Source organism: Poecilia mexicana, unplaced genomic scaffold (genome assembly GCF_051168715.1).
Source record: "Poecilia mexicana isolate PSO_F unplaced genomic scaffold, ASM5116871v1 scaffold_1, whole genome shotgun sequence".
NCBI classification, from domain to species: Eukaryota; Metazoa; Chordata; class Actinopteri; order Cyprinodontiformes; family Poeciliidae; genus Poecilia; species Poecilia mexicana.
Window position 1 is genome coordinate 9296927 of NW_028263370.1, and position 25740 is coordinate 9322666.

The 25740-nt window shown below is 37.9% G+C and overlaps 1 protein-coding gene across 1 annotated transcript; it reads left to right on the forward strand.

Moving 5' to 3' along the window:
• The first annotated feature begins 344 nt into the window (after nucleotides 1-344).
• LOC148161081 (uncharacterized) lies at nucleotides 345-3045 on the forward strand. The gene is made up of 3 exons (XM_088003998.1): nucleotides 345-2263; nucleotides 2365-2533; nucleotides 2614-3045. Exons 1-3 carry the CDS (start codon nucleotides 1420-1422, stop codon nucleotides 2747-2749), a joined length of 1149 nt encoding a protein of 382 aa, XP_087860124.1. The 5' UTR covers nucleotides 345-1419; the 3' UTR covers nucleotides 2750-3045.
• Nucleotides 3046-25740: the final 22695 nt, after the last annotated feature.

The window sequence follows — 25740 nt, forward strand, 5'->3', positions numbered from 1 at the left end:
TATACAGTAAATCAATTCAAGATGCAGTTAGGCAGTTTGACTTCACTGAGACCAACACAAATGTCTCATTTGAAATACTCTACAAGGGAACGTCTTACAAAAAAGGCCAATTTCTTGTAACAGGGAGCATGGAGGCAGTGGAGTTTGGTGAACTACAGCTTATATTGATAAATAATGAAACTGTCCATGTTCTGGTCTCGGTGTATATAGCAGAATTCCTTCCCGAGTATCACATGTACTCTGTTAGGAAAGATGATGAAAAGATGCAGTGTCTAAACATCTGTGACTTGATAGATTTCTATCCATTACCATCTTACATAAAGAATGGAAACAAAATGGTTCCACTGAAACACAGTGTGCTGTCACATTAAACCGGGGTTTTGAAAAGTTAAGTCCAGGACCCATTTGCAGCCTTTTGACTGTTTTTCTTTTCTTTTATCTTTTGCCAATGACGATAATCCCCTAATGAAACAGTTTTACTAATCCAGCATGACTGATGGAGTCTTTAGTTTTAATTAAGGCAAAATGAATGCAGAAAACATTAACTATTACCACAAAACATTGCCTACACATTTAAAAGTTTAAAGTATCAAAACTTTTTGCATTCTCTTGTGAGGACCACATGTATCCAGCAAGCCCTGCTGCACCCAGATTTACTTTGAATGAATTTATTCAATTTTGGAGACCTTTAAAATGTCCATAGTGGATCACTTTTTCTCAGTTGAGTAAGAAAAACTGATTAGTTTTTCTTTTTAGCCTCTTTTTTTCTATCACTTTTTTTCTTTGGCCCTTCACTTCTTTCAACTTCAATATTTTGCACCTTAGGACAGAAGGTTTGGACACCGCCATACTAATGATGTTTTGGAAGAAGTCTTAGGTTGTTATTTTTGTGTTAACTGGAGTTCTTTAACTGTTTTGTTCTCAGATATGGATGATGACTCCCGAAGCCTCACACGCAGGGTTATTTATGAGGGGTTGGCAGATCTCCCAGTCTCAACTCTACAGACTTTGGAGGACACACTAGAATCTTTGGGGGTGGAGACCAATGAAGATTTTCAGTATATTAATGAAAATGATCTGAGATCTGTACTAACACCAATTCAAGCAAGGAAGTTACTGAAAGCTTCGAAACAAACCAGTAGGTACATTATTACAGAGATATAGCAGCCTATCTTTACCTTTTGTTCATTACTATATACCTTTTATCATATAGCACAGACCAGTGGAATTTCCAGTGAGCCATCTCTGTCGTTGTCATCTCCTTCTACAACCAGCACATCGTCTGCCTCTTCATTTTCTATACATTCCACGCCAGTAGATTGGGTTGACACTTTTCAAATTCCTTGGAACAGGTTTCCAGAGAACTTGATTGAGTGTTTTGAGAATGAGGCAAGGCCGAAACCCCACCTTCGAAGAGAAATGATTCGGATTGTTGTTGCTTCAATGATGGAGGTGTGTGCTTCTCCTCGCAAGCAAGAAACCACAGAAGTGGCGAAAAAATTGATAGCAAAATATCCACTTTCACTCCAAGATATTATTGAAGGTGATATAGTGGGCCCAGGGTATTATTCACTCGTCAAGCAACTACAAAATCGTATAGAAAATTTGAGACGGGTTTCAAAACCAAAAATAAGGAAGCGTAAAAACATGTTAGATGAAGATGGCACAGTCCCACCAGAGCAAAATGCAGCTGTTCAGGACATTTACGGTTGTATAAAGTGGGACATGGAAGTCATGCCAATCCAGGAGACAGCAGAGACACAGAAAGAGAAAAAAGTCAAATTGAAAATGCTAAGTGAAGAAAATAACTTAAATTCGGACGAGATAAGAGATCTTATGCAGAGAACCTACTACACTCAAAGGAAAGAAATAAACCAGGGAAAAGACCTACAAATTATGGTGAAGGAGTGGCCCTTCCTGTTTCAGGAAATTGGTATGACGATCCACTTCCAGGAGCTTACTGGAGTAAATCTACTAGAGACTTTCCATAAAAATCTCGAAAAAAAGGGTAAAAGACTTCTGGACTACTTAAGGACTGTCTCGGCCCACAAAATTAAACGAGTTCTTCAAACTGTCCGAAACCTGGATATTCTGAGAGGACAGGTCCAGGGCTGCTCTAAAGAGTTGAAAGATCTTGTCCTCCTCCTTCTGTCTCATTTCAATGACAAAGAGGAAACCCTCTTCCACTATGTAGATGAGACATGCCTAGCAGGAGAAGTAAAAGTGGACAACTTGCCTGTCACACCATGCTTGATTGTATGTGGTAAGTAAATATGAATATTCACTGAGTAATTTTAAGAAAGAAATATTACACTGGTTAAAGTTTGTATAAGACTAATTGTTTTCTGGAATATTTTTTGTCAGGAACCTCCTGTTATACTTCCAAGAATTTTATGCTTGGCATTGACGGCAATGTTGTGAATGACCAAATACCAACCTTCACATCCGCTATATGTCTAATGTTAGCAAGTTACTTTTGCTTCAACATTCATTATCCGACTCATCTGGCCTCCACACTTGATTTCATTCAGAGGTAATATTCTTTTGTTTTCCTTCCCTCATTTAGATGAAGTCATATTTCATTACAGTGGTTGATTTTCATGTATTGAATAGGTGCTTCCTAAACATCAATCCAGACCGGGGGACAAAAGTTGAAACCAAGAAGAATAAGAAGAACGTGTCAGTGAACCCAAGGGTCCTTACCCTAATCTCTGAAATCGCAGATCATGAATGGAGAGGGACATATTAAAATGGACATAATAGTCCAGCAGAAATGTAAATTCTGATTTCTTACACACCACTTATAGAGCAGAATACAAATTTCACTGCAAGAATATGGTTTGCAATCTGGATGGATAGAATTTACATTTAGTTTTCATATTTCTTAGTTTTAGGATCTATTGAATTTATTTTAACAGGCTTGCTGTATGTTTTGCGGTAATTATAAATGCCTGAATATGTAGACAAGTTCAAGACAACAGCTACTTTTTTTTCCATCATTGTGAGAGGCTGTTCCTTTAGTTCAGTAAAATGAGAGAAGAGTGACTTGTATTATTTATTTTAAAATTGTAGATTCATTTAATTTAGATGCTCCATTAATATCTCAGCCAGGACTGCAACTAATGATTCTTTTGGCTATCAATAAATATGACAATCATTGAAACCCATACAAAATTGCACTGTAAGTCAGTAAATTTACGGTAAAAAATTGTAAAATGCCAGCAGTTACTGACCAGAATATTCACAGCATTATACTGCCGTAGAAAATACATGGCATTATCATAACTGAATAAACATATATCCTAAATAATTGTGACAGTCACGAATGTAGAAAATACAGAAATATAGTGTAAAAATATAAGTAATTGTAAAGTTCTTAAAAAATTGTAATATTGCCAGCAGTTAATTACCCTAAACTTAACAGTAGCAATCAGCCAAAATTACAAATTTTGCTGATGTTTAGATCTACAATGTAAAAGCGTAAACAAGACTGCAAAATAATTTTTTACAAAGAACAGAATGCTGGTGTGATATTTTGGTTTCTTTTTTAATAATGCCTTTAATACACCAAACTGAAATCTCAGCAGTAGACCAGGCATCGATCTGGCGATCCACCGATTGCAAAGCAAACTCCTACAGCCAACGCCACCATCATTTATGAGAGCATTTGATCATTAACATTAAGAGAACTGTATGTTAGCCCCTCTTGCTTGAATGAAGCTGAAGTTGGTTTCCAATTGCTGCTTCCAATTTGGGAAATGGCTAAAGGGCAATTCCACCTAATTTTTCACTGCAATCAGCATCTTTAATTTACTCTAGCTAAAAAACTACAACACCTAGACTCTTCAAATCTGGACTAGATTATTCTCAACTCATATCAGAATATTTAAAACCAAGTGTGGGATTTGTAAAACCTTTATCTGATTTGTGAAACTTCAATAAAGAACAATTCTAGTGTTATCCAAAATCATACAAGTTGTAAAGTCACCCATCATTGAAGTTTCACAAATCCCACACTTGGTTTTAAATATTGTGCTATTAGTAGAGAATAGTCTAGAGCAGGGGTCCCCAAACTTTTTCCTGCGAGGGCCACATAGCTGTTCCTTTCTCTGCTCGGGGGCCGGTCTTAGTTTTTGGAGAAAGATACCTTAGAAACTTATTGTCGGCGGGGGGGGGGGGGGGGGGGCTGTTCTGTCTTTGAAACTGTCGACGGGGGGGGGGGGGGGGGGGGGTTGCTGACTACGACACATTCGCGGTCGCTTTTAGATAGATTTTTACCCAGAATGGAAATGGAAAAAACCGTGAGTGAAACGGTGACTGGGACTGACTAGTATATATTTGAGGGAAAGTTAGTTTAACATCTGCTCAAGAGCCCCCTGGTGGTTGAAGAGAAATCCACAAACCAGAAAATACAATATATGAAAAAATACACTGAATGCTCTCTGGTATGAGGAGGCGGGCCAGATCCGGCATTGCCAGACCAAATGACGCAGGCCGTAGTTTGGGGACCCCTGGTCTAGAGAGTTTTTCATTTTGTTATTGTGATAAATAGTAGGGTTTACAGTAAATGGAGACTGTTATTTGTCATGTAAACAAATAATTATCTAGTTTGCATTGCTGCTTGATCCTTCAGCATCAGCAGCAAGATTCTTTTAACTCTGTTCCTGTAGTGGTGTCCTGAACTCAACACAGTAAAGTCACTGTGCTAACTAAGGTTGCTAACTAGGGTGCTGAGAGCCCAGTAGGCCTGGTCCTTGTCAAGATGCTGCTACTGTCTTTGAAATCAAATTTCTGCTATTTTTGCACGTTCAGGAGGAGAAGGGCAACACATCACAGGTGAGTCCCTTTCACGGTTTCAACTGAAGTTAGCTAACTTTAACCAACTGACAAAGAAATGTGTAGTTTCTGAGCCATGCTGTTTATGTACATGCACTGCAGCTAGATATTTTTACTATATGGAACATTTAATCTTCACAGATGCAACACTTCCATTAATGTTTCTGTAGGAACGGCTGCATAGATTATATTTCTGGTCTACTTCAGACTACATGTGCTTAAAGTTATTGTTAATGGCAGAAGCAACTTTTTCCAAGTTTGGTTCAATAATTAATTTGAATTACTTTGAGTGTGAAATGTTCATGCATGCAAGTTAAATCTCTGAAGAACATGTTAGCTTTTGTTTCAATACTTTGGTAATACTTAGAAGTATAAAGCTTGGCATCAGAGATATTATTTAATATTTTCCTTTGACCTCTTGACTCTCACACCCAAAATACTTGCACTAAAGTCACTGGGTCCATGACAGTTGAAGGATTTGAAGATAAGAGAATTTAAATATTAATATTTTACAGCTTTTCTCAGTTTGGGTGCATCTCTCAGAACAGAATTGAAATTCTTAAAACTACCTGTTCAATCTTCAAATTACTGTGTCACTTCTGCACATCAAAAAAATTAGTTTTGCAAGTTTTGCTTTTGTACATCATGTAGCTGGTTATGTACACTTCTATGCTTTTATAATTGTAATTTGCTTTTATCGTCTTGATCAAAATATGTTAACCCTCCTGTTGTCCTCGGGTCAAAATGACCCGCCACTGTGTTAAACCCCCCCCCCCCCAAAAAATCCCCTAAATGTAATTTTTTTAACTTGAGATTTTAAGACTTTTCCTAGATTGGCCCAGACAATAGAAAAAGTTCAGTGTTGCTTTTATTCTCATTTCCATGTAAGCTGTACAAAAAAAGGTACAAAGATGGTCTTCAGGTCAAAATGACCCGTGAGGCAAATGGAGTTGAAATCAAGGTCACAGAGTTATTTACAAACCATAAAATGTTACAAAGTTTTAGTTGTGTCTCAGATCAATCAGTAGCAGAAGTGAGCAGAGAGTGGAAGGCCAATTTTCCGAGCCACAATGCCAGTCAAACTCTTTCACACCTACTCAAGACTGATGCGATTTGATGACCGTGAATCAAGACCAGCAAGACGTATGACAGACAAACTTGCAGCCATAAGAGAGGTATGGGACAAGTGGGTGGAGCGGTTGCCCTACCTCTACAATCCAGAGCCTGATGTAACAGTGGATGAGCAACTGGTTCCATTTAGAGGTAATCTGTTTTCATATTTGTAATAAAAGTGATTTTCACTATTGATTTCTTTGACTGTTTTCTGTGACACTGATACTAATCACTGATGCTAATGTCTTTTGTCCAAAGGTTGTTGTCCTTTCCGGCAGTATATGCCCAGCAAGCCAGCAAAATATGGGATCAAGTCATGGGTGGCTTCTGAATCAAGCTATGCTTGGAAAATGCAAGTCTATACTGGGAAGTCAACCAGTGGATGCCCAGAGAAGAACCAGGGGTTGCGAGTTGTGCTTGATGTGACAGAGGGACTGAGGGGTCACAATGTGACATGTGACAATTTCTTCAACTCTTATGAACTCGGACAGCAGCTCCTGAAGAGGAAGATCACCATGGTTGGTACAGTTCAAAAGAACAAGCCTGAGCTCCCACCTGCACTGCTTGGGTCAAAGGAGAGAGAGGTCTTCTCCTCAAAGTTTGCCTTCACACCCACCACCACTCTAGTTTCCTACCTCCCAAAGAAAAACAAGAATGTAGTTCTTCTGAGCACACTGCACAAAGACGGCGACATTAGTGACCGTGAGGACAGGAAGCCAATCATCATCCTGGAATAAAACCGAAACAAAGGAGGTGTGGACAACCTAGATAAGGTGATTGGAGCATATAGCTGCAGAAGAATGACTGCCCGCTGGCCCCTGGTCATCTTCCACAACATCATTGATGTGTCCTCCTACAATGCCTTTGTGATTTGGATAGAGATCAACCCAACCTGGATGTCTCATAAGCACAACAAGAAGAGGGTGTTCCTGGAGCAGCTAGGAAAGGCACTTGTAACTCCACTCATTGAAAGAAGGAAGCATGTCCCCCACACAGAAGCCTCAGCAGCAGTTGTGAAAGCTATTCAGAGTGCAGCAGCTCCTGATCAACCTGAGGATCCATCTACCACAGCCACTTCCTCAGCTAAGCCAAGTAAGAGGAAGAGATGTCAGTTCTGCCCTCAGACTGTAAAACACATACTGTGTGCTGCAGGTGTAAGAAATATATCTGCAAAGGCTGTGCACTTGCATACTGCCCTACATGTGCCAATTAGTTGAATGGGTTATGTTATTTTTCATATTTTTGTATTGTACATCCTCTTGTTCACTGGAGAAAAGTAAAAGAAAATTAGTCACTGTGATGAATAAAAATGCATTCGAAACTCATTTTGCACATTTTTTTTCTTAAGCTATAGAAATTCAAGTGGAGAGGGAAAAGTCAAGTATTCACACATTTTGTGGTGAGTGACAATATACAAGATAGAATTTGGTGTTTAAAATTCAATTAAGCTGCTTATATTGGGGGTTTATTGAAGACGGGTCATTTTGACCCGGAGGATAAAGGGTGTATACAGAAAATGAGGACAACAGGACAACAACGTGTCTGTGTTGAATTCTCAACTTCCAAAATAGCATCAGTTCATTGTGTAAGTCTTAACATGCATAAGTCTTAAAGTTGTCATAATGTGAATCATATATTAATTAATTTATATTCTATTATTTTCTAAATCTGTCCTGAATTGGTAAATTGCTCCCAAGTGAGTCCTGAGTTTCTCTAACAGGTCAGTGTATGAACCATTAGCTCAACCAACGATCAACCAGTTTTCTGAAACAGATTGGAGGTGCATCTTGTGAACCATCAGTTGGCAACATTATGCTCTATATAGTCAGAACACAACACAATGTTACATGTCTGAGAACTGATGAACAAGTATCTGGGCAGAGTGAACAGCCAGAGAGAAGAAGAGGAGTGAGGCTGAGGAGGAAATAGTTGGGAGGAAAGCAGAAGAAGAGTCAGAAGAGGCTGAGGACATCTGCCAGTTTCCATCAGTCCAACATCAGGACATGGCTGAGACCCACAACATGATGCTGATGGAGGTCCTCCCACCCTACTGTTCATTCCTTAACCCCACTGAGGAAAAAAGATTCCTCAGTGGAGTTAAGGAACAAAGTGACTATGGAAATTAAAATGTAATGTAATTTCTACAGCACTGTACAGTTTTCCTTGAGGAGATTGTCCTGTGGCTCCTTTTCTACTTTTTTTGTTCTCTGCATTTCTGTCTTTTTCTTTCTGAATCACCATGGCATGGTCCATGAATAAATTATAGCAAAAGCGTAAATCAGTGTTTCTCAATCCTGGTCTTCAGCGTCACCCTGTCCTGCAGGTTTAGGTATTTCCCTTCTGCCACACACCTGAATTGTATCTCTGGATGATTAACAAGCTTCTGCAGTACTTGATTGTCATCCAATCATTTGAATCAGCTGTTCTGGAGTAGAGGCACATCTAAAACATGCAGAGCAGGGGGGCGTTGAGGACCAGGGTTGAGAAACACTGGCGTAAATGATCCTTTTGTAGTCTCTTCTCATGACTAATCGATTTGACTGTCTTATCTGTACATAGAGAGACTATAACTTATTATTTTGAGTCACTGATATGTTAACAGACAGAATTTTAAGAGCTGAACTAAGGATTTTGAAAGCAAACAAATGCTATTTTTCCTGTTTCTACAAATTGTTTTGAGAAATGCGCTTACTGTTTTGTAAATGCCAACAATGACTTGAGAAATGCACCAAAAGTGACTGAGAAAAACTAACCTAGCATAAATTGTCTCAGCTGTATCAATTTGTTTGCCTGTATGAAAAGTGTTCACATTTACAGCTTTGTTTCTGCTAGCTTGCAGGAAATGTAACTTACATAAATGGTTGAAGACAACCTATTGGCCTTCATGAGACTCAGATAAATGGTGAGTATCTATTTCATAAATTGCCTAAAACAGTTATATTTGTTTTTATTTGTTTTTTGTTTGTGTATTTTGTCTGGTTGCAGACCAGAGGATCACACCTGTTGACAACAAACAAAGGTTTAACTACTGAATTTTCAGTCAGAAATGATCACACCACCTGGTTGAAGTACCTGTGTCCATATGCAAGTCAACAAAGGTGAAACAAACATTTAAGCGAATAAGATGTTCATGTAGTGCATCTTTCTAACTTTTTCTTTTTGTTTTCCAGCAGAGAGGAAACACCCGATTGACAACATGCGAGTCTCAATTTCAACCTGTGACTGGGAAGACTACAACCATCCTGAGCAACGTCTGATCTCAGCGACTTGTGACTCTCAACCCAGAACAAGAATCCTTTTATCACCATTTTGTCTTCTACAATATGTTATCTCTTATGTGGACACATACTGTTTGTTTTGTTTTTGTTTTCCAGATCTCAGTAATACCGTGAGGAAACTGGACAGAAAATAGAATCAGTTCTTTTTTTAACTTGACTTTTTAAATAGAAATTGTTTCTTTAAGTGGATTACTCGTAATCTGTATTTTTGTTTAATTAGAAATTATTTTCTTTATAACTTTCTGTATAGAAATGCTTGACAAGTTACACTTCCTTGGTTGTTGTACTATAATTTGTATGGTAAAATTCTGGTAGGAACAGAGACCAGTAATTTACCATAAGTTTTTTTTGGGGGGGAGGGTTTACAATAAAATGTCAATATATCATACAGTCTGGATGTGTTTTTCACTCATGTAGATATTATGCCTCAGTCAGCATGACCGTATTTACTACGGCAAAACCACATTTTATTTTTTTTAAAATATTTTAGGAAGTACGGTATTTTACCGTATTTTAAAAATACGGTAAAATCCTGCATTTACAAAATACGGTGAAAAACTGGCAGCTGTGGTTGCCAGAATTTTACCGTATATTAAAAATACGGTAAAATCCTGCATTTACAAAATACGGTAAAAAACTGGCAGCTGTGGTTGCCAGAATTTTACCGTATTTTAAAAATACGGTAAAATCCTGCATTTACAAAATACGGTGAAAAACTGGCAGCTGTGGTTGCCAGAATTTTACCGTATTTTAAAAATACGGTAAAATCCTGCATTTACAAAATACGGTAAAAAACTGGCAGCTGTGGTTGCCAGAATTTTACCGTATATTAAAAATACGGTAAAATCCTGCATTTACAAAATACGGTAAAAAACTGGCAGCTGTGGTTGCCAGAATTTTACCGTATTTTAAAAATACGGTAAAATCCTGCATTTACAAAATACGGTAAAAAACTGGCAGCTGTGGTTGCCAGAATTTTACCGTATATTAAAAATACGGTAAAATCCTGCATTTACAAAATACGGTAAAAAACTGGCAGCTGTGGTTGCCAGAATTTTACCGTATTTTAAAATACGGTAAAATCCTGCATTTAGCAAATACGGTAAAAAACTGGCAGCTGTGGTTGCCAGAATTTTACCGTATTTTAGAAATACGGTAAAAAACTGGCAGCTTTGGTTGCCAGAATTTTACCGTATTTTAGAAATACGGTAAAAAACTGGCAGTTTTGGTTGCCAGAATTTTACCGTATAAAGACGGTAAACTTCTGGCAACTCAGCTGCCAGTTTTTTACCGTAAAATGAGGCCGTTTTTTTTTACAGTGTGTCCTTCAACATCCCACTTACCTCCCAGAAGAGCTCTCTGCATCTCCACTGCCCATGTCACAGCCATTGTCCCTAATTAGGGATTCAGAGACCAAGCCCATTCAATTAATGTGCAGCCACAATGTGCCGCAGATCCACCCCGCTCTTCACCCTTTCACCTCCTCCCCGGAGCCTTAAAAAGCCTTTTCAACCTCTTGTGCAGCTGAAGCAGATTAAAGAAACTGAGGTAAAAAGGTTAGGAGAGGAATTAGTGTTGCAAGTAATGCCATGATTTAGTAAATCTAAATGACAAACTGGAGGAATTGGCAAAAGGGCATCAGAGAAACAGCGGCTTCCTGAATGCTTCATTCTGGTTTGCAGGAAAAAGTTATTCCTTTTTGTTGTTGTTGTTGTAACAGTCCTTCTTGGAAATAAACCTTATGCAACTTGAAAGCTGGTTTATTTCCTCTTAATGGCCCCACATTGTTAAAGCTGCAGTTTTTTTTACATGTCTGTTAAAACTGTCACTGTGTCTTGATGTACGACATATGATGTGGGGGAAAAAAAATCAAGCTCCTCTGCCTTCTCTCAGTGGTTCTACTGCCATCTGCAGAAATACACCACTCCACGTCAGAAACAACCAATCAGATTCAGGAGAAGGATCTTAGCACTGATTGGTTGTTTCTGACTGGGAACAGTGTATTTCTGCAGATGACAGTAGAATCACAGCACCGGCTGGAGGCAGAGAAGATCTTTTTTTTTTTCATAGATTATCTGTCATATAGTGACAGTTTTAACAAATGTGTAAAAAAACAAATGTTTATAATAAAATATGCATAATATATATAATGCATATGCATTATATAAAATAATGCATATTTTATCCATTATTTTAATGCATAAAATATGCATAAGGTATAAGTTACCTTACACTGTAAGGTAACTTATACCTTACAATGTTCCTTAAAACTGCTTCAATTTTAAGGAAAATGCTTTGTGGGTTAAGCAACACCACAACTGAGCAAATGGGTTTCAACCATGAGATACATTATGCAATTACAATTTAATTTGACAATTTTTTTAAACCAGTTGATTTATTTAACAAATTGGGCCTTCAGGAGTGCCATGGAGAACTGTATGGAAGAACAACACCTGGCACGTCCCGATTCTCACGCTAGTCACCAGCTTGAACACGTAATGCTGGGTAACAGCATCACTGCTGTGAGTTAGTTTTTGGAAGTGGATATACTGCGACTTTCACTATACTGTCGAATTGCAACAAGTACTTATACTATGCATTTGCAGCCACAAAGTATGCATATTCACTTTTTAATGCAATGGAGCCTTTGTCATTGACAAATACCAGTAAGAACATTTTTGAAACAAAACAGTGACAAGTGTCAAACACCAAAGTTTAACAAGTTCAGATTGAGATTTAAAAAATATATATCTGAATGCCAAATAGCCACCATCCACCCACTAATATAACGAATCTCGGGAGTTCAATGACCATGAAAATAATTTAATGATTACAACAGTCCAGAAAAAAATACCTACTTTGGGGAGCTTAGCAATTTCTTAAATAAAATTAAGCCAACAAAACAGAATCACTCACAAAGCTCATTGTTTTCTGATCAGCATGGCAACTGATTGAACAAATAAGGCACCAGGATAAAGTAAGCCTGGTCTGGAAAAGGTAGCTGCCCTGGATAAATCAGCAAATCATTTAGTGATTTACCCAAATCCAAATCCGGATCTTTGATCAGGAATCTTGATACATTGATCTTACCTGTGTTTGGAGACATTAAATAAAAATCATCAGCGTCAGATCAAGAATGATCAGAGGAGCTGTAACGGTATTTGTGGGACTCAAAATATACAATAAAATAAATTGCATTCTGAATGTTCTGTCCAAACAATATCCCCCCTCAAAACAACAACAACAAAAAAAGAATCACGCTGTGCTGCATGTTTTCACTAATGTTTGTGGCTACATTGGCCAAAACTTTGCAAAAAGAAAAAAAAGAAAAAAATTTCGTGATTGATCTTTATCTTTCCTCTGTGGGAAATTATTCAATTACTCACACACACCCAGACAGGAAATTAGGGATTTTATGTATGAAGTATTTTTCACAGCTAGGATGCGTGAACAAGCCTCGTAATGAAGCAGGCCTAAGCTCAAAATGATGCTATCTAAAAAATGGGGAAATTACCATGATTGACCCAGTAGAACCTCAGACTGCTCACACACACACATGCACAAATTGTTCCGTTGCTTTGTAGAGGTTCTGCAGATGTCTGGAATACTCTCAGACTTTGAGGTTTGCAAATTCCCCGTTGTATCGTTGCTACATGGATTCAGTTCCTATTTTGACATCTCCACACATTAAGATGTCATTACGATTAGGTTGGGTTTTTTTTTGTGTGTAAATAATTGTATGATCTCTGCAAGTGCATCACCGAGACTCGGACTCTAAATGAAGACTGATGCAGTGCTCCTGGATTTCAACATGAAGTCGTACTGAAGTGAACTCGAACCTGTTAGAATCACTGCTTGATGAAAGCATCTCCAAACACAAATGCTGAGATGAATTAATGGGCTTTAAAAGGTGCTCAATGCATTTTGAGCAACTACTGGTTTACGGTCTGTAGGAAACATAGTGCAGGTACTGACAGATTTGTTAATACGGGGAAAATGTGCAAAAAGTCTTAAAACATAATCTCATACTTTATTCTGTGTAGATTAAAAATATCGTGTTAATAAATATTTGTTTTTAGCTAATTCCTCAGTGGCACATTTACACTGCTGTGAAAAAAATATTTGAACTCTTGCCGATTTCTTGCGTTTGACCATTTCTGTCTCACATAAATGTGAAAATAAGACAATTATAACCTGCGCAAATACAAAATGTAGCTTTTAAATAGAAAAATAACAGCCTATCGTGTCAAGTAATAAATGAATTGTGATTAACCACACCTTTATCAGGTCAAACATTTTTTTAAAATCAAAATAGTCAAGAAACAAACCTGTTGACATTTATCAGTATGGAAAGGGCTACAAAGCAATTTTTAATGTTTTGAGACTCCATAATTCTTCATTTGCCTAAATGCATCTTGATGATCCATGAAACTGATCACTGGATTATTATTATTATTATTATTATTATTATTATTATGACAATGCAGAACCATACTGTAGTTTTCTCCTGATACGTTTTGTTTTCTTTTTTCAGAGAAAAACAAATGTGTAGACTTTTTGAACATTTTGTGTTTTTGCACAGTTTTAAGCCCTTTTCAGGGTAAATTAGTCATATTGTAGGCCAAAGCCCAATCCTAATGAGGCTGAACGTCACTTCTTGTCCTCGCTAGTGTAAAGCTTTGGGAGTGAATGAGCAGCAATAGATTACTGTTAGTATTTGGATTTGGAGTAAAACTGCACCCATTCTGTTTGTTTGTGTGTGCATTTTTCGCTTTCTGTTCTCTCAAACCCTTTCTAACTTTTGCAGAGTTTTACTCCAGAATAAACTTTCTATTAGCCTATTAAAATATATCCAAACATCTGCCCCACCTTGAGAACAAATGCAAGAGTGAGTCTGGCAAGTCTGCACAGTTCATTGACATTTGCCAATAATTACTACAACAAAGCTTTCAAAGTTTTGCAACTGTATTTAACACAAACATCTGGACCATCACAAAAATTAGGGAAGCACTGAAATTGTAAACTTAGCAGTTAGGAGTTAATGCGGCGGACTGGAAATGTCTGAATGATTGTTGCAACTAGTGTCATTATATTTTTCAGCTTTTTATATATATATATATATATATATATATATATATATATATATATTTTCAGCCACACTAGTGAGTGGCAACAGCTTCACTCTAAGTGGAATATATTTATCTTTCACAAATGTCAAATCGTTGTTGTCACAGCACTGTTGCTCCAACAGCGCTGGCATGTGGCAAGCAATTGCCCCATGGGCATGTCAAAGAAACGCACAAATGCACAGTCGGGAAGCAGGCACGCATGCCCGCACACATACGAGCACACCTGTAAACATGTACCATGTGCTGGTATGTCACCAACTGTCTCCTCCTCCCATCGCATCCATCTCTCTCCCCTCTTTGCTCCCTCCCTTCATGCACCTTCTACCCCCTACACCCCGCTCCACCCACCAACCCAATGTTGTGGTCTGCCCGTGACAGTAATTGAGGTATGCTGGTCAGAACAGTGTGAAAACTGGGATGGTAGAGGAGGAAAAGATGGGAGAGAGAGAGAGAGAGAGAGAGAGAGAGAGAGAGAGAGAGAGAGAGAGAGAAATGAAAAGAGGAAGGGAGGGAGGGGGAAGCCATTCATCTGAGGCCTCTGGATGCGGAATGGCGTATTACAGGTCTAATGTGTAATTAGATAGATAGGGAATAAGGTCAGTGTGCTCTGAGAAGGGGGGAATTGCTGCTGGTACAGTGCCATCTAGTGGTGACATGTTAGCAGGGCGTCTCATCCGCAGGTGGACGGTTTGTGGAGTGAACAGGGGGTGGGTCCAATCTGAGAGTAATGGTGATTTATGCCTTAGCCTTTACTGACTGTAAGTGGAATTTCTCACATGACGCTTGCAGTGCTGCTGCCACATAAACTGGCAGACAATCGGGCCTTCGTTTTTGACTCCTGTGTTGGACTAGACAATTGCGATCTGGTCTCAGAGGGAAGTGGAGTTCTCTTCCAGTTGGAAAGTTGTGGGTTCAATTCCAGAATTCCACAGTCGACTGCCCAGGGGCAAAATGCTTGACCCCGAGGAGCCTGGTAATCTGCATGTCAATGGGACTTTGGCGTAAAGGGATTATATTGGTCAGTTTGACTAGCAAAGCACTGTATACATTTAGTTCATTTGTTAAACATGAATAAATATGTTAGACCAGCCAAATGTATTCCTGTGAATTTACTGATTTTCCTTCAATGAATTATTGAGTGTTTGTCCAATTTCAAACCTGAGGTCTGCATATGTTTTCACTGGCAATGTTGAGATGCGCATATGCAAGGGTGATTGACAACACTAAGATCTTCCGTCTGGCTCTGATTGATTGTTTCTGACAGAGGCGTGTATTTCTGTAGCTGGCAGTAGGACTACATGGAGGAGGTGGAGCTTGGTCTTTTCACAAATCATCTGTCTCATGTCACACGGTCACAGTGCAGTGAGAGTTTTACCAAACATGTAAGAAACATATTTTTCTAAATGTTACCGACTGCAGCTTCAAAATTATGTTTATGTGAATTAAAGACATGAAAATAAACTGAAATGAAGCTAGTGCTATACATGTTCAACATTTCAACTTTGATCAAAGAATTAAAGTCACTCAAGACTTTTATTCTTTGAATTAAATTTTGCTGTGCAGTTTTATGAATTTTGCCATGCAGTTATCTGTTGATAGTGTAAATAATGCATATTTTTTTTATTTTATTGCATAATTAAAGTAAAAATAAACATCTTCATTTTATTGCAAATGTTTCTTCTTTAGAAACTCACTGTACTGTTTTCTTATTCAAGCCATCTTTTAGTAAATTCAGGGTCAGACAGTCTTTTCAACCCATTTTATGTTGCTAAAAACGAAAAAAAAAAAAAACATGTGAAAGTTAAACTCATAGCACAATCTGGTAAATAAACAAAACAAAAAAATGCATAACTTTGGCCAAACACAAATACTTGAAGAAGATGGAAGAACAAAAAGAAATGAATCACTTCTGCTCTCCTGGTTACTCTGCTCAAAATATTCACCTTGTAACTTACAAATGTGTGTGTGTGTGTGTGTGCGTGTGTGTGTGGGTGTGCGTGCGTGTGTGTGTTTGTGTGGATGTGTGTGTGTGTGTGCATGCATGAGTGTGCGCATCCGCCCCACCTCTCTATCGTTCTATTACATGGGCCAGTGACTGCGCCATCTCCCCAGTTATACCCCTCTGCTCCCCCAGACGTCTCATGCAGTCCTGAGGGATGGTGCTGATGCGGGAGGAGGAGGGCGGGCGACTACACACATTATCTCTCTGAGAGGCTCAAGCCACATGCATGGCTGCAGCCTCTCCATCCCCTCGCTGCTGAGTCTGACGCTAAACATTTAGCTCAAAACACATCACGTTGCTCTTTTCACAGTCACTCAGAGAGTCTACGCCTGCACAATTTGTTGAGGTAAAAAAAAAGAAAAAACAGAAGTGAAGAGGTTGTGCATCTCCTGTCGCATACGTAAACACGGTGGGGAAGTTATAGTAGGTGCCTTACTATAATGCCATTTATATTTTTACTTTTCTGTTTATTCAAAACCGTGTAATACTGCTCAGGCAAGTTATTGTCATTAATTTTTTTTATTTATTTTTGTTCCTGCAATTTCTCTTTTTTTTCTTAGGCTTCATGAATATGAGGGAGAGCAAATTCTCTCGCTGTAAGTGAAAAATCACAAAGAATAAAGAAAGTCTACTTGAATTGAAATTGAATTGCATTGTCCTCACACCTAAAGTCGTCTCTCTTATGCCTCCTAGTGGCCACGGAAAAACTACACCAAAGCCTTCTGTACAATTTAGAGTGTAGATTAATAAGGCTTCCTGATGGCAAAATAAATTGTGGAAGTTAAGGTAGCAATCTAATCTAAACTTTAATTTCTTATCAGGCTGTAAGTAGTATCAGCCACAGCTCAAGTTGTCTCTTTAATGACATGTAGCTTATGAGTCACTGAACCTTCACCTCTTGGATATTCTGCTTAGAGACAGGTTTCACTTTTCATTTAGCGAAAAAGGAAATTAGAATATCATCCAAAACCTTTGAGTAATTTAAACTGAAAAGCAAAACTCATATATTGCAGGGTTTCACTACACATAGGCCGATAAGTTATTATTTTTTATTATTATTATTTCTGGTAATTTTGATAATTGTGGTTTACAGATGGCTGATGGAAGCCTAAAATCTACATCCTTTGAAAGTTAGATGGAGTTCAGAAAATACCAGCAGATGATGTGACTTCCCAGATCCTCGCTGACTGTAAAAACTCCACACTGACGTCAACCAACTCGGAACTTTTTTTTTCTTTCTACTCTCATGCATGGTAAAACTGCTAAACATTCTACAAATAATAATAACAATAATAATAACAATACTAATACTAATACTAATAATAATAATAATAACAATAATAATAATAAAAACCACCGGGAATTGACAAACATATTTTAAATATATTTCGATTAACAGAAGTTAGACCAATTTCTAAATTGTCTAACTTCTACTTTTGTCCTTGTTACTTTTAATGTGATTTTCTCTATATAAAATGCCATCACTGTACCCGTAATGAAACATTACCAAACAATACTTTTTTATATATAAGCCGGAAGGCCTTTCAGCAACCCACACAGCTGTGGAGCCGGATATTACCAGCTTTTTCAGGAACTCGTTGAGGGGAAGAGCTGATCTTGTGTAACGGCTTTCAAAATTAACCTCAGGGTAAAACTTCTGAAACAAAAAATACTGACTGTAAAATCCAGACGTTAAGTACAAACACCGATTTGCAAATGTATTTAATTGACTTGTTAAATTTATCTACAAACATAAAAAAATAAAAAGCTTTTAATGAGAGTTTATCTGATAGGTCAACACGAAGAAGTCTATAATTATGAGGTGGAATGCAAATGATATCTGGTCTACAACTGTTTCACAAATACAAATCTGACAAATCTACTTTTTGAACAGAGATAAGAGACAGGTAAGAGGAAAAAAAGAAGAAAAAATAAACTATCAGAAGCTACAAAAAGTCTGAAACTGAGTTGATGGTTCAGCAGGTCAACAACCCTAAACATACAGCCAAAGCACAAAACAATTTATTTCAGTAAATTATCCTGACAACTTCATGTGTCAGAATGGTCCATTCATATTCAAGATGTAAATCCAATTTAGAATCTGAGGAAAGATAGATGCTATCCATCCAGTTTGACTGAGTTCAAAGAATTTTGCAAACAAGAATGTGCAGAACCTCCAGTCTCTCGATGAGCAGAGCTAGTAAAGACATACTGTACCCAATAAGACTGGCAGCTGTAGCTGCAGCAAAATTTAATTATATGTAGTGCTGACCCAGTGGTGGTTCACATAAATCATTTTCTCTACCATTTCCAAGTTATGATTTATTTTGAGTTTCACATAAAATCCCAGTAAAACCCTGTGACGTTGAAGGTCGCAAAGTGATAAAAATTTAGAACAGTTCAAGGTTTTAAATGGCCCTGACAGACAAAGCCTAAATAATCACGAGAACTGAAACTGAGTGAAAAAGCTGCTATTGTTAATTGAAAGAGCTTCTGATGTCAAAGAACAAACGTCAAGAAATGTTGGTCAAATTTAGTTAGTTATTTGTCACTGTCTGCGTCTCCGACGCTCTCGTGTCTCTCCTATTTTTAACCTCGGTGAAGCCATTTGTGTCACAACGTCCTGTGTGAGAAGTGTTCCAGGAATAACGTTTGATCGTCCTCAGAAGCAAATTACAATAGGAGTCGTAGATGACTTCTTGTACAGCACTGTGTCACGTACACGTTGTGGTGATGACAGCAAAGCGTTGAGTCATTGTTTTCCCCTTTTTTATCCCAGTGCAGTCTCTTGCACTTCCTGCGTAGCACCATGAGGATCTTATATCCACACAATTGCTCCAAAGCACAACCGCAAACGAGCATACGATGTAAATAAAGGAGTCAGACGAACTATGGGTAAAGACAAAAAGAAATGTAAAATACCTGTTTATACTGCTGCACAATGTTGCATCAGGTCATACGGTCAAGGATTCCCCAAAGCCACTTGTTTCGTTTCGTGTTAGCATATCTTATCACATTGATGGTAATCACCGTCATTATAAGGAGACATGCTGTCAACCCTCCCTGTTAATTATTAGCTTGCTGAAACGCCTTCTTTATTGCTGGGAGCGTCCTGGAAAAACACATAAAGATACATTTACTTTAACGCTTTTCATACATCTTTACCAGTGGAACAATAATTGTGGCTGGCCATGCAACGCTTCCTATATTATACTGTTTATCCCACAGCGATTTAAGATGCTCATTTGTGGGTGTTAGCTGCAGCTCATACACACACGTGACTGGCACACCAACAATGTGTCAGCGCCTCAAAGTTGCCTCACCTCCTTCTTCACCCAGATCCACAGCCACGTACTTAAAATCTGTGGCTGGACGGGAGTGTGGCTCAACTTTTTTTTGTGCTGTGCTTTTGCATCTGCGACAAAATAAACTCAAGTGTAGATACAGCACAACTCTCGCCATTTCTTTTTTGCTCATACAGTGCCTAAACTTGTGAATAAGAGGCATTTCGTTCCAGTTTCTAATCACACACGCAACAGTCACAGTTTTCTCAGTCGAAGTAAGAATGAATGTGTGTCACAGTGGAGGAGCTAACTAAAACGCCAAACCTGTTGAACGACTCTGACTCAGCATTTCTATGCATCATTTTAAACATGCCTGTTTGTTCTCAGACCAACAAAGAGGAAAAACTACAGCGAGGAAGAATATTCTACATCTGATCACACACAGTCTCTTCTAGATGAACAGTAATGTTCACAGTTTATTATACATTCTGAATTGACAAAACTATTTAACAGTTCAGCTAAAGTATAACCCACTGTGCATCATTTATTGTAGAAACACTAAAACGGTTAAAACAACTAAGAGTCAGCCATGTCTCTTTTGTCTTCTGGCTAAACATTGAAGACGTTTCAATTTAAACACAACTTGAGCATGTTAAGTTGTGAGCCTGCATCTATGCATTATAGGTGTTTATTTCTGGTACTTGGAAACCTAAACACATTTTTAAGATGTGTCCCTGCTCAAACAAAGTTGATTCACATGGTTGCATTTCTTCCTCGGCAGGTCATTGACTTGCGCAGAATCCAAAGAGCTGAACCATAAAACCATCTAAAACCTGAACAACACTTGCCTTTAGCGGTCTGGCTTTGGGATTGATGGGGGACATGTTTATTTTTTCTTTATTAATGCTTTATGTAAAGTATCTTTTCGTATAGGTCTCTACATTTTGAGCTCCATTTGGGTCTCTTAGAAAAACAAGTACAATGCTTTTTTTAAAAAAAAAACATTGCCCTAGAAATACACGCTTCATAAAATGTACTTTTTTTTTGGAAGAGTTCTGAGAAGAACCACATTGCCAAAAGAAAGTCATCATACGTGCTGTTTGTAACTCCACGTGAGACGTTGAACTTTGTGACCTACAAACAAAACATTATGAGAGGAGCAAAATCAACACTGTTCATCAACCAGAATGTATACCAACTGTAAAACATGTTGTTGGTGGTGGTGGCATCGTGCTGTGAGGATGGGTTTCTTTAGCAGAGACACTGGACCTCGTCAGACTTGATGTATGCAGCTGAACACAGAGCAATTCTGAAGGAAAAACCAGTTAGAAGCTGAAAGAGTTCTCAGACTATGGAGGAGTTTCACCTCCCAGTTTGATGACAATTCTGAACATACAGGCAGAGCTACTAATGGATTCAATCAAAATACTTTAAAAAAAAAAAAAGAAAAACAATCAAAGTGTAAAAATAGGTATCTGTGGCGCGACTGAAATAAATATTTTTAGATGCTCCGCAACTGACCTTAGCTTTATGCTGCTTTGCAAAAAGAATGGTCCAAAAATTTAAATCTGTACAGGCATCAAACTGTGTCAAACATATTTGCAGCAATAAATAGTGTGAAAATCGATTTTGTTTTTTTCTTTTTTTTAACCCACAGAGGTCTGAATGTACAGTAAATGCACACCAAAATTTTGGGAATTCTTAGGTGTTATTAAAAATCTTGAAATCTATTTTATGTGTTTATCACATAAAATCCTATTGAAGTTCAGCAAAGTCATGCTATGGTGGCAGCATAATAAACTGTCAAAGTTCAGCGGGTATGAATACTTTTTGTAAGGCACTGTTACATTGATTTATATCTGTGTGAAAAATCACACTGCAATGCTAATTATCATGAGTGGATAAATAGATGAGTTCCACTCTGGTTAAAAAGTCAAAAATACCCAAGATGCACTACTGACTTCAAAGCAAATTCTGTATTCTGATTTTATTTGCCAGACAGTGCACTACATTATGTTTGCCCAAGTCCAGCAGGTCTGTGATAATGGAACACTGCAAATAGCAGAGGGAGCTCTGAATCAGTCAGTCAGCAATAACAAAGATGACTATTGAAATATTGTGCAGTTAAAGCATGAAATGTGCAATATTTAATATCTCTGAAAACAGTTTCAGCATTTATTCAGTTGTCTGTGAAACACTGGAAAGATGTGACTGCTTTAAAACAATATGAGAGGTTTGTCGGGCTGAGTTTCCACTTAACACAGCACAGTGAAACTTCACACACTGTGTAGAAGTGCTTAGTAGCTATGAGAGGCTATCAGTAGATGCAATAAAATTGTGAACCCAGGCAGTGTGTAAAAAAATAACACAGCACATATTCTGCACCTTCTCTCTGGATTCAGTCCTTCGGTGCTGTTTTTCCAGAACATCACTGGTTGGGAACAACGGTTGAGAGGGAGCATAGTACTTACTCCATGAGCAGAGTTTAAGATCCCACCCTTTTCTTTTGTTTTTTTCACTCCCATAACCGTGGCTGGTACCACTTCTTTTTTGGTGCATCTCCTTCTCCTGTTAAAGTTACTGCTTGTTCTTAGTGTAGATGCTGTCGTTTCTCTGTTGGTTTCCTAACCTTGTAGCCAAGGCGAGGAATAATCGTCTCCTTTTGGTCCCCTTTGCTCTCTTAAATCCCTTCCTTTTTCACCAGTCATTGTTTTTTTTTTCCCAGATTGTCAACTCCCCTTGGTGACTCAAGTCACCAGGTCCTCATCAGTAGGTGTTCACCTGGGTGAAGTAAAAATGGACGGCTTATCTTTCAAATTAAAAGCACACGTAATACCTCAAGGTTCAAAAATACAGTTAAGAATGTTTTTTTTTTCCTGGATTCACTAGTTTTCTCTCCCTTTGTGGAAATGATTGAGAAAAAAAATCAACTGAATCGGTTTATATTTGATTTACTGGTGAGTTTGGTGGAGTCAAACATTTAGAAAAGCAACAAAAGAGGGTGAGCTGGATGTGACTTAATCCGCTGGTAGTTAGAAACAGGTATTTCCATTTTCAGCTGCTGGGGTGTGCAGCAGTATTAGTGCAGAGATTTAACTGTGTAGGAATCAAATTTCAAAAATACGTTATTTTTTTTTTCTTTTTAGATAAATAAAACAACCAAGTTATGTAAGGGTTTTCAGGAGGAACACTGTGAAGCTGAAAGATGCAGACCAGACACTGAGGAAATTCCATCAATCCAACAGACTGCAGTGATGCTCGCGTCACCGCTCACCACAACCAAACTACTAAATTTGGCAATGAACAAGGGACTTTCTGGATCAACCATTTTTATGGCCAAAAGAATGTTCCCACATGGTGATGTCATGTCACAATGTCAACCCCGTCAAAGAAAACCTTTGGTGATTGCTTTAGTCAGTTTTAAAAATACCCATTAGTTTCCCCCTTCTTTTATTGCTTGAGAGATGGATTGCTTTACTTTTCAGTGCGATAGAACTGATTGAAACGATGGCGCTCGAAATCACGTCTGCAACGCTAACAGCAGGTCTTCTTTTCTCACAAACACAAGCAGACACAAACGAAGGGGACTTCCAGGCCAACACACCTCCACCCACGCACTCAGCCACAGAGGCTGGACTTCGAGACAAAATCACATTCCATGCACGTCTGCTCACATTTACACAAACGGTTTGAGAATTAGGTCTATTGACACAATCTACTGATGGGCACCACCTCACTTGAAATTTGTTGACTATATGGCATGCAGTTACTCCGCTGCAACCTTAATAGGGCGATTGGTGCAACGGTACATATATCAACGTGCTGCTGATGAACTGCATTAGTCATCATCAGCACTAATGACTGATGACTAATGCGGATGTATTATAATGTAAGTGAGTTTCTTCAGCCGTCGGCTGATGTTACGCTTTCAGCTTGTAATTAATGGATATTAATTTCTGTTCATTTGTCTTAAAAATATTAAATTTCTGTAGTAAATGTGAAATGTTTCTTATTAAGTAAGAAACATTAAAACTAAGCTCCAATTTATTGAACGGCTACGAAAAATCAGTTCAGTGTCAAAGCCCACTTATCCACGGAAACTGAATTGTCTTAGACTTATATAGTAGGCACAGAAGAAAAGCGGGACATTCTTCTGAAGCTCGTCACCATCACTCACTTCTCAGTAGAACACGATTAAACTAATTACAGTAAATGTTTTTAAAATTAGAAACTGTTTTGTCCTACGATTTTTATCGTGCAAATATTAGAAGAAGGCATCCTAGGGAAAATATTAAAGTAAAATTACAAGTGTCTGCAAAGGGATAACAATGAAGCCTCTGTGATGGCTGTGTGATTAAGCAACTAAACCAACATGCTATAAAAGGTCTGGCAGCTGTAGCACTGATATATTGTAGGGCAAAAATTAACACAGCAGCACAGCAGAAACAGAATCTCCAAAGTTTCAAAGTCATAATCAAATAAACAAGTGAGTCAATGACCCTGTTTAGAACAGTCATTCAGACCAATTATTTGAATTTGTTGCAGCAATATTGCCAAGAATGCTACTTGAAGAGAATTAACTAATGGCCACTATTACAAAAGCATGGCAACAAAAGCAATGGTTGTTATTTCTTGGTCACTCACGCTGGAAAAAGCAAGGTTTTAATGTTTTTTTCTTTGCTAATATGTTTGTTTGTTTATTTATTTATTAGTTTCCACTGAAGTGGTTCCTAATTAAACATGTTTATTGAGAGTTATTTTGTATGTGCAGAACAATCTTACATAAATCTTAAATAATGCAGCTTTAAGATGTGCCCTGTATGAAAAATGTAGTCATGTGCATTGTGTGTTCTTACCTATTGAAAACAAATCATTTTCAGACCTTGAAGGTTCTGGAAGCATCTTCTGTGTAATCTGAGATTTAGTTATGTCCACATAACTTTAAGCTCAGTTTAGCAGATAATTTACTGGTTCTCCCAAAACCAAATGTCACTGTTGTATGGTGACATTTGGCAACATAGTTTGTCTGTTGGCTAAGAGTTTCATTTTGCTCTCATCTGACCAGACCCATTAGTATTTCATTGGCTTATCCAGATCCCCATCCGCAATCTTTAAGCAAGCCTCAGGCTTTTCTTTCTGCAGTGGAGACTTGTGTAGTGAGTGTGCCGTTTGCCAAACCAACTAATTCCAGGTCTTTCTGAAACTCTCTCTGAGAGATCCTTGGTCTCCGGACAGGATTCTGATTATTTTTGACTCCAAAGTCATAAATCTTGTGAGGATCACAAGATTGTGGCTTTGGTTTTATTTCCACTTCCCAATTCTTGTCCCATCACTTGAACACTCAACAAAAATTCAAAGATCTTGAGCTCTTTCATTTTACCCATAAATACACGCTTCATTTGAGATACCTGGGTAATGAAAAACCTTGTAATAATTTTACTGTAATAGCAATGGCAGGATTACTCTCTAAATACTAGTAGATTTCTTAACAAAGCCACAGAAAACATTCTTTAAAATCTGAGAAGTTTTAAATATTAGATTATGTATTTTGTTTAATCTGTAATGTTTCACATTTTGAAAATGGTCTCAAAGAAAAAAAATGATTTAATATTTAATTACATATTCTTATTTAACCGTAAATATTTTTATTTAACCATAAATGTGTTAAATATGAGGACAAATTGTAAGAACAACTTCTAGTTTTCGTTTGACTGAAAAATGAGGAACAATTCAGCTACCCACACACGAGCTGAGTAATCAGAAATGCTTTCATCGTGTGTCTTTAAGAACATTTAACAAGAAATTCTGAGAATCAAATAAAAAAAGGGGAACTATAAGACCATATGGAAGAAAATCCTACTCCTAGATATTGCAAAAATCCAAATTACATTTCTTAAAGCATGCTGGGACACAGACCTTGCTGTTTTTTATTTTTAGTTCAGATCAAATACAGTATTTAAGGGTTTTTTTTTTTTCAGTTTTCTCTAGCTCCAGTGACCTTATTTATCAGTGGTCAGACAGTAAAGTGGGCTATGACACACGCTAAAAATCACCAGACCAAGACTCGAATCAATGAGATCCACATCGAGGACTAAAGT

Bases quoted from the DNA above. Each gene is read 5' to 3' on its own strand.
- LOC148161081 (XM_088003998.1), top strand. From the start codon at position 1,420: ATGATTCGGATTGTTGTTGCTTCAATGATGGAGGTGTGTGCTTCTCCT. The intron at 2,264-2,364 runs GTAAGTAAATAT...ATTTTTTGTCAG, and splicing joins ACCATGCTTGATTGTATGTG to GAACCTCCTGTTATACTTCC. The intron at 2,534-2,613 runs GTAATATTCTTT...TGTATTGAATAG, and splicing joins ACACTTGATTTCATTCAGAG to GTGCTTCCTAAACATCAATC.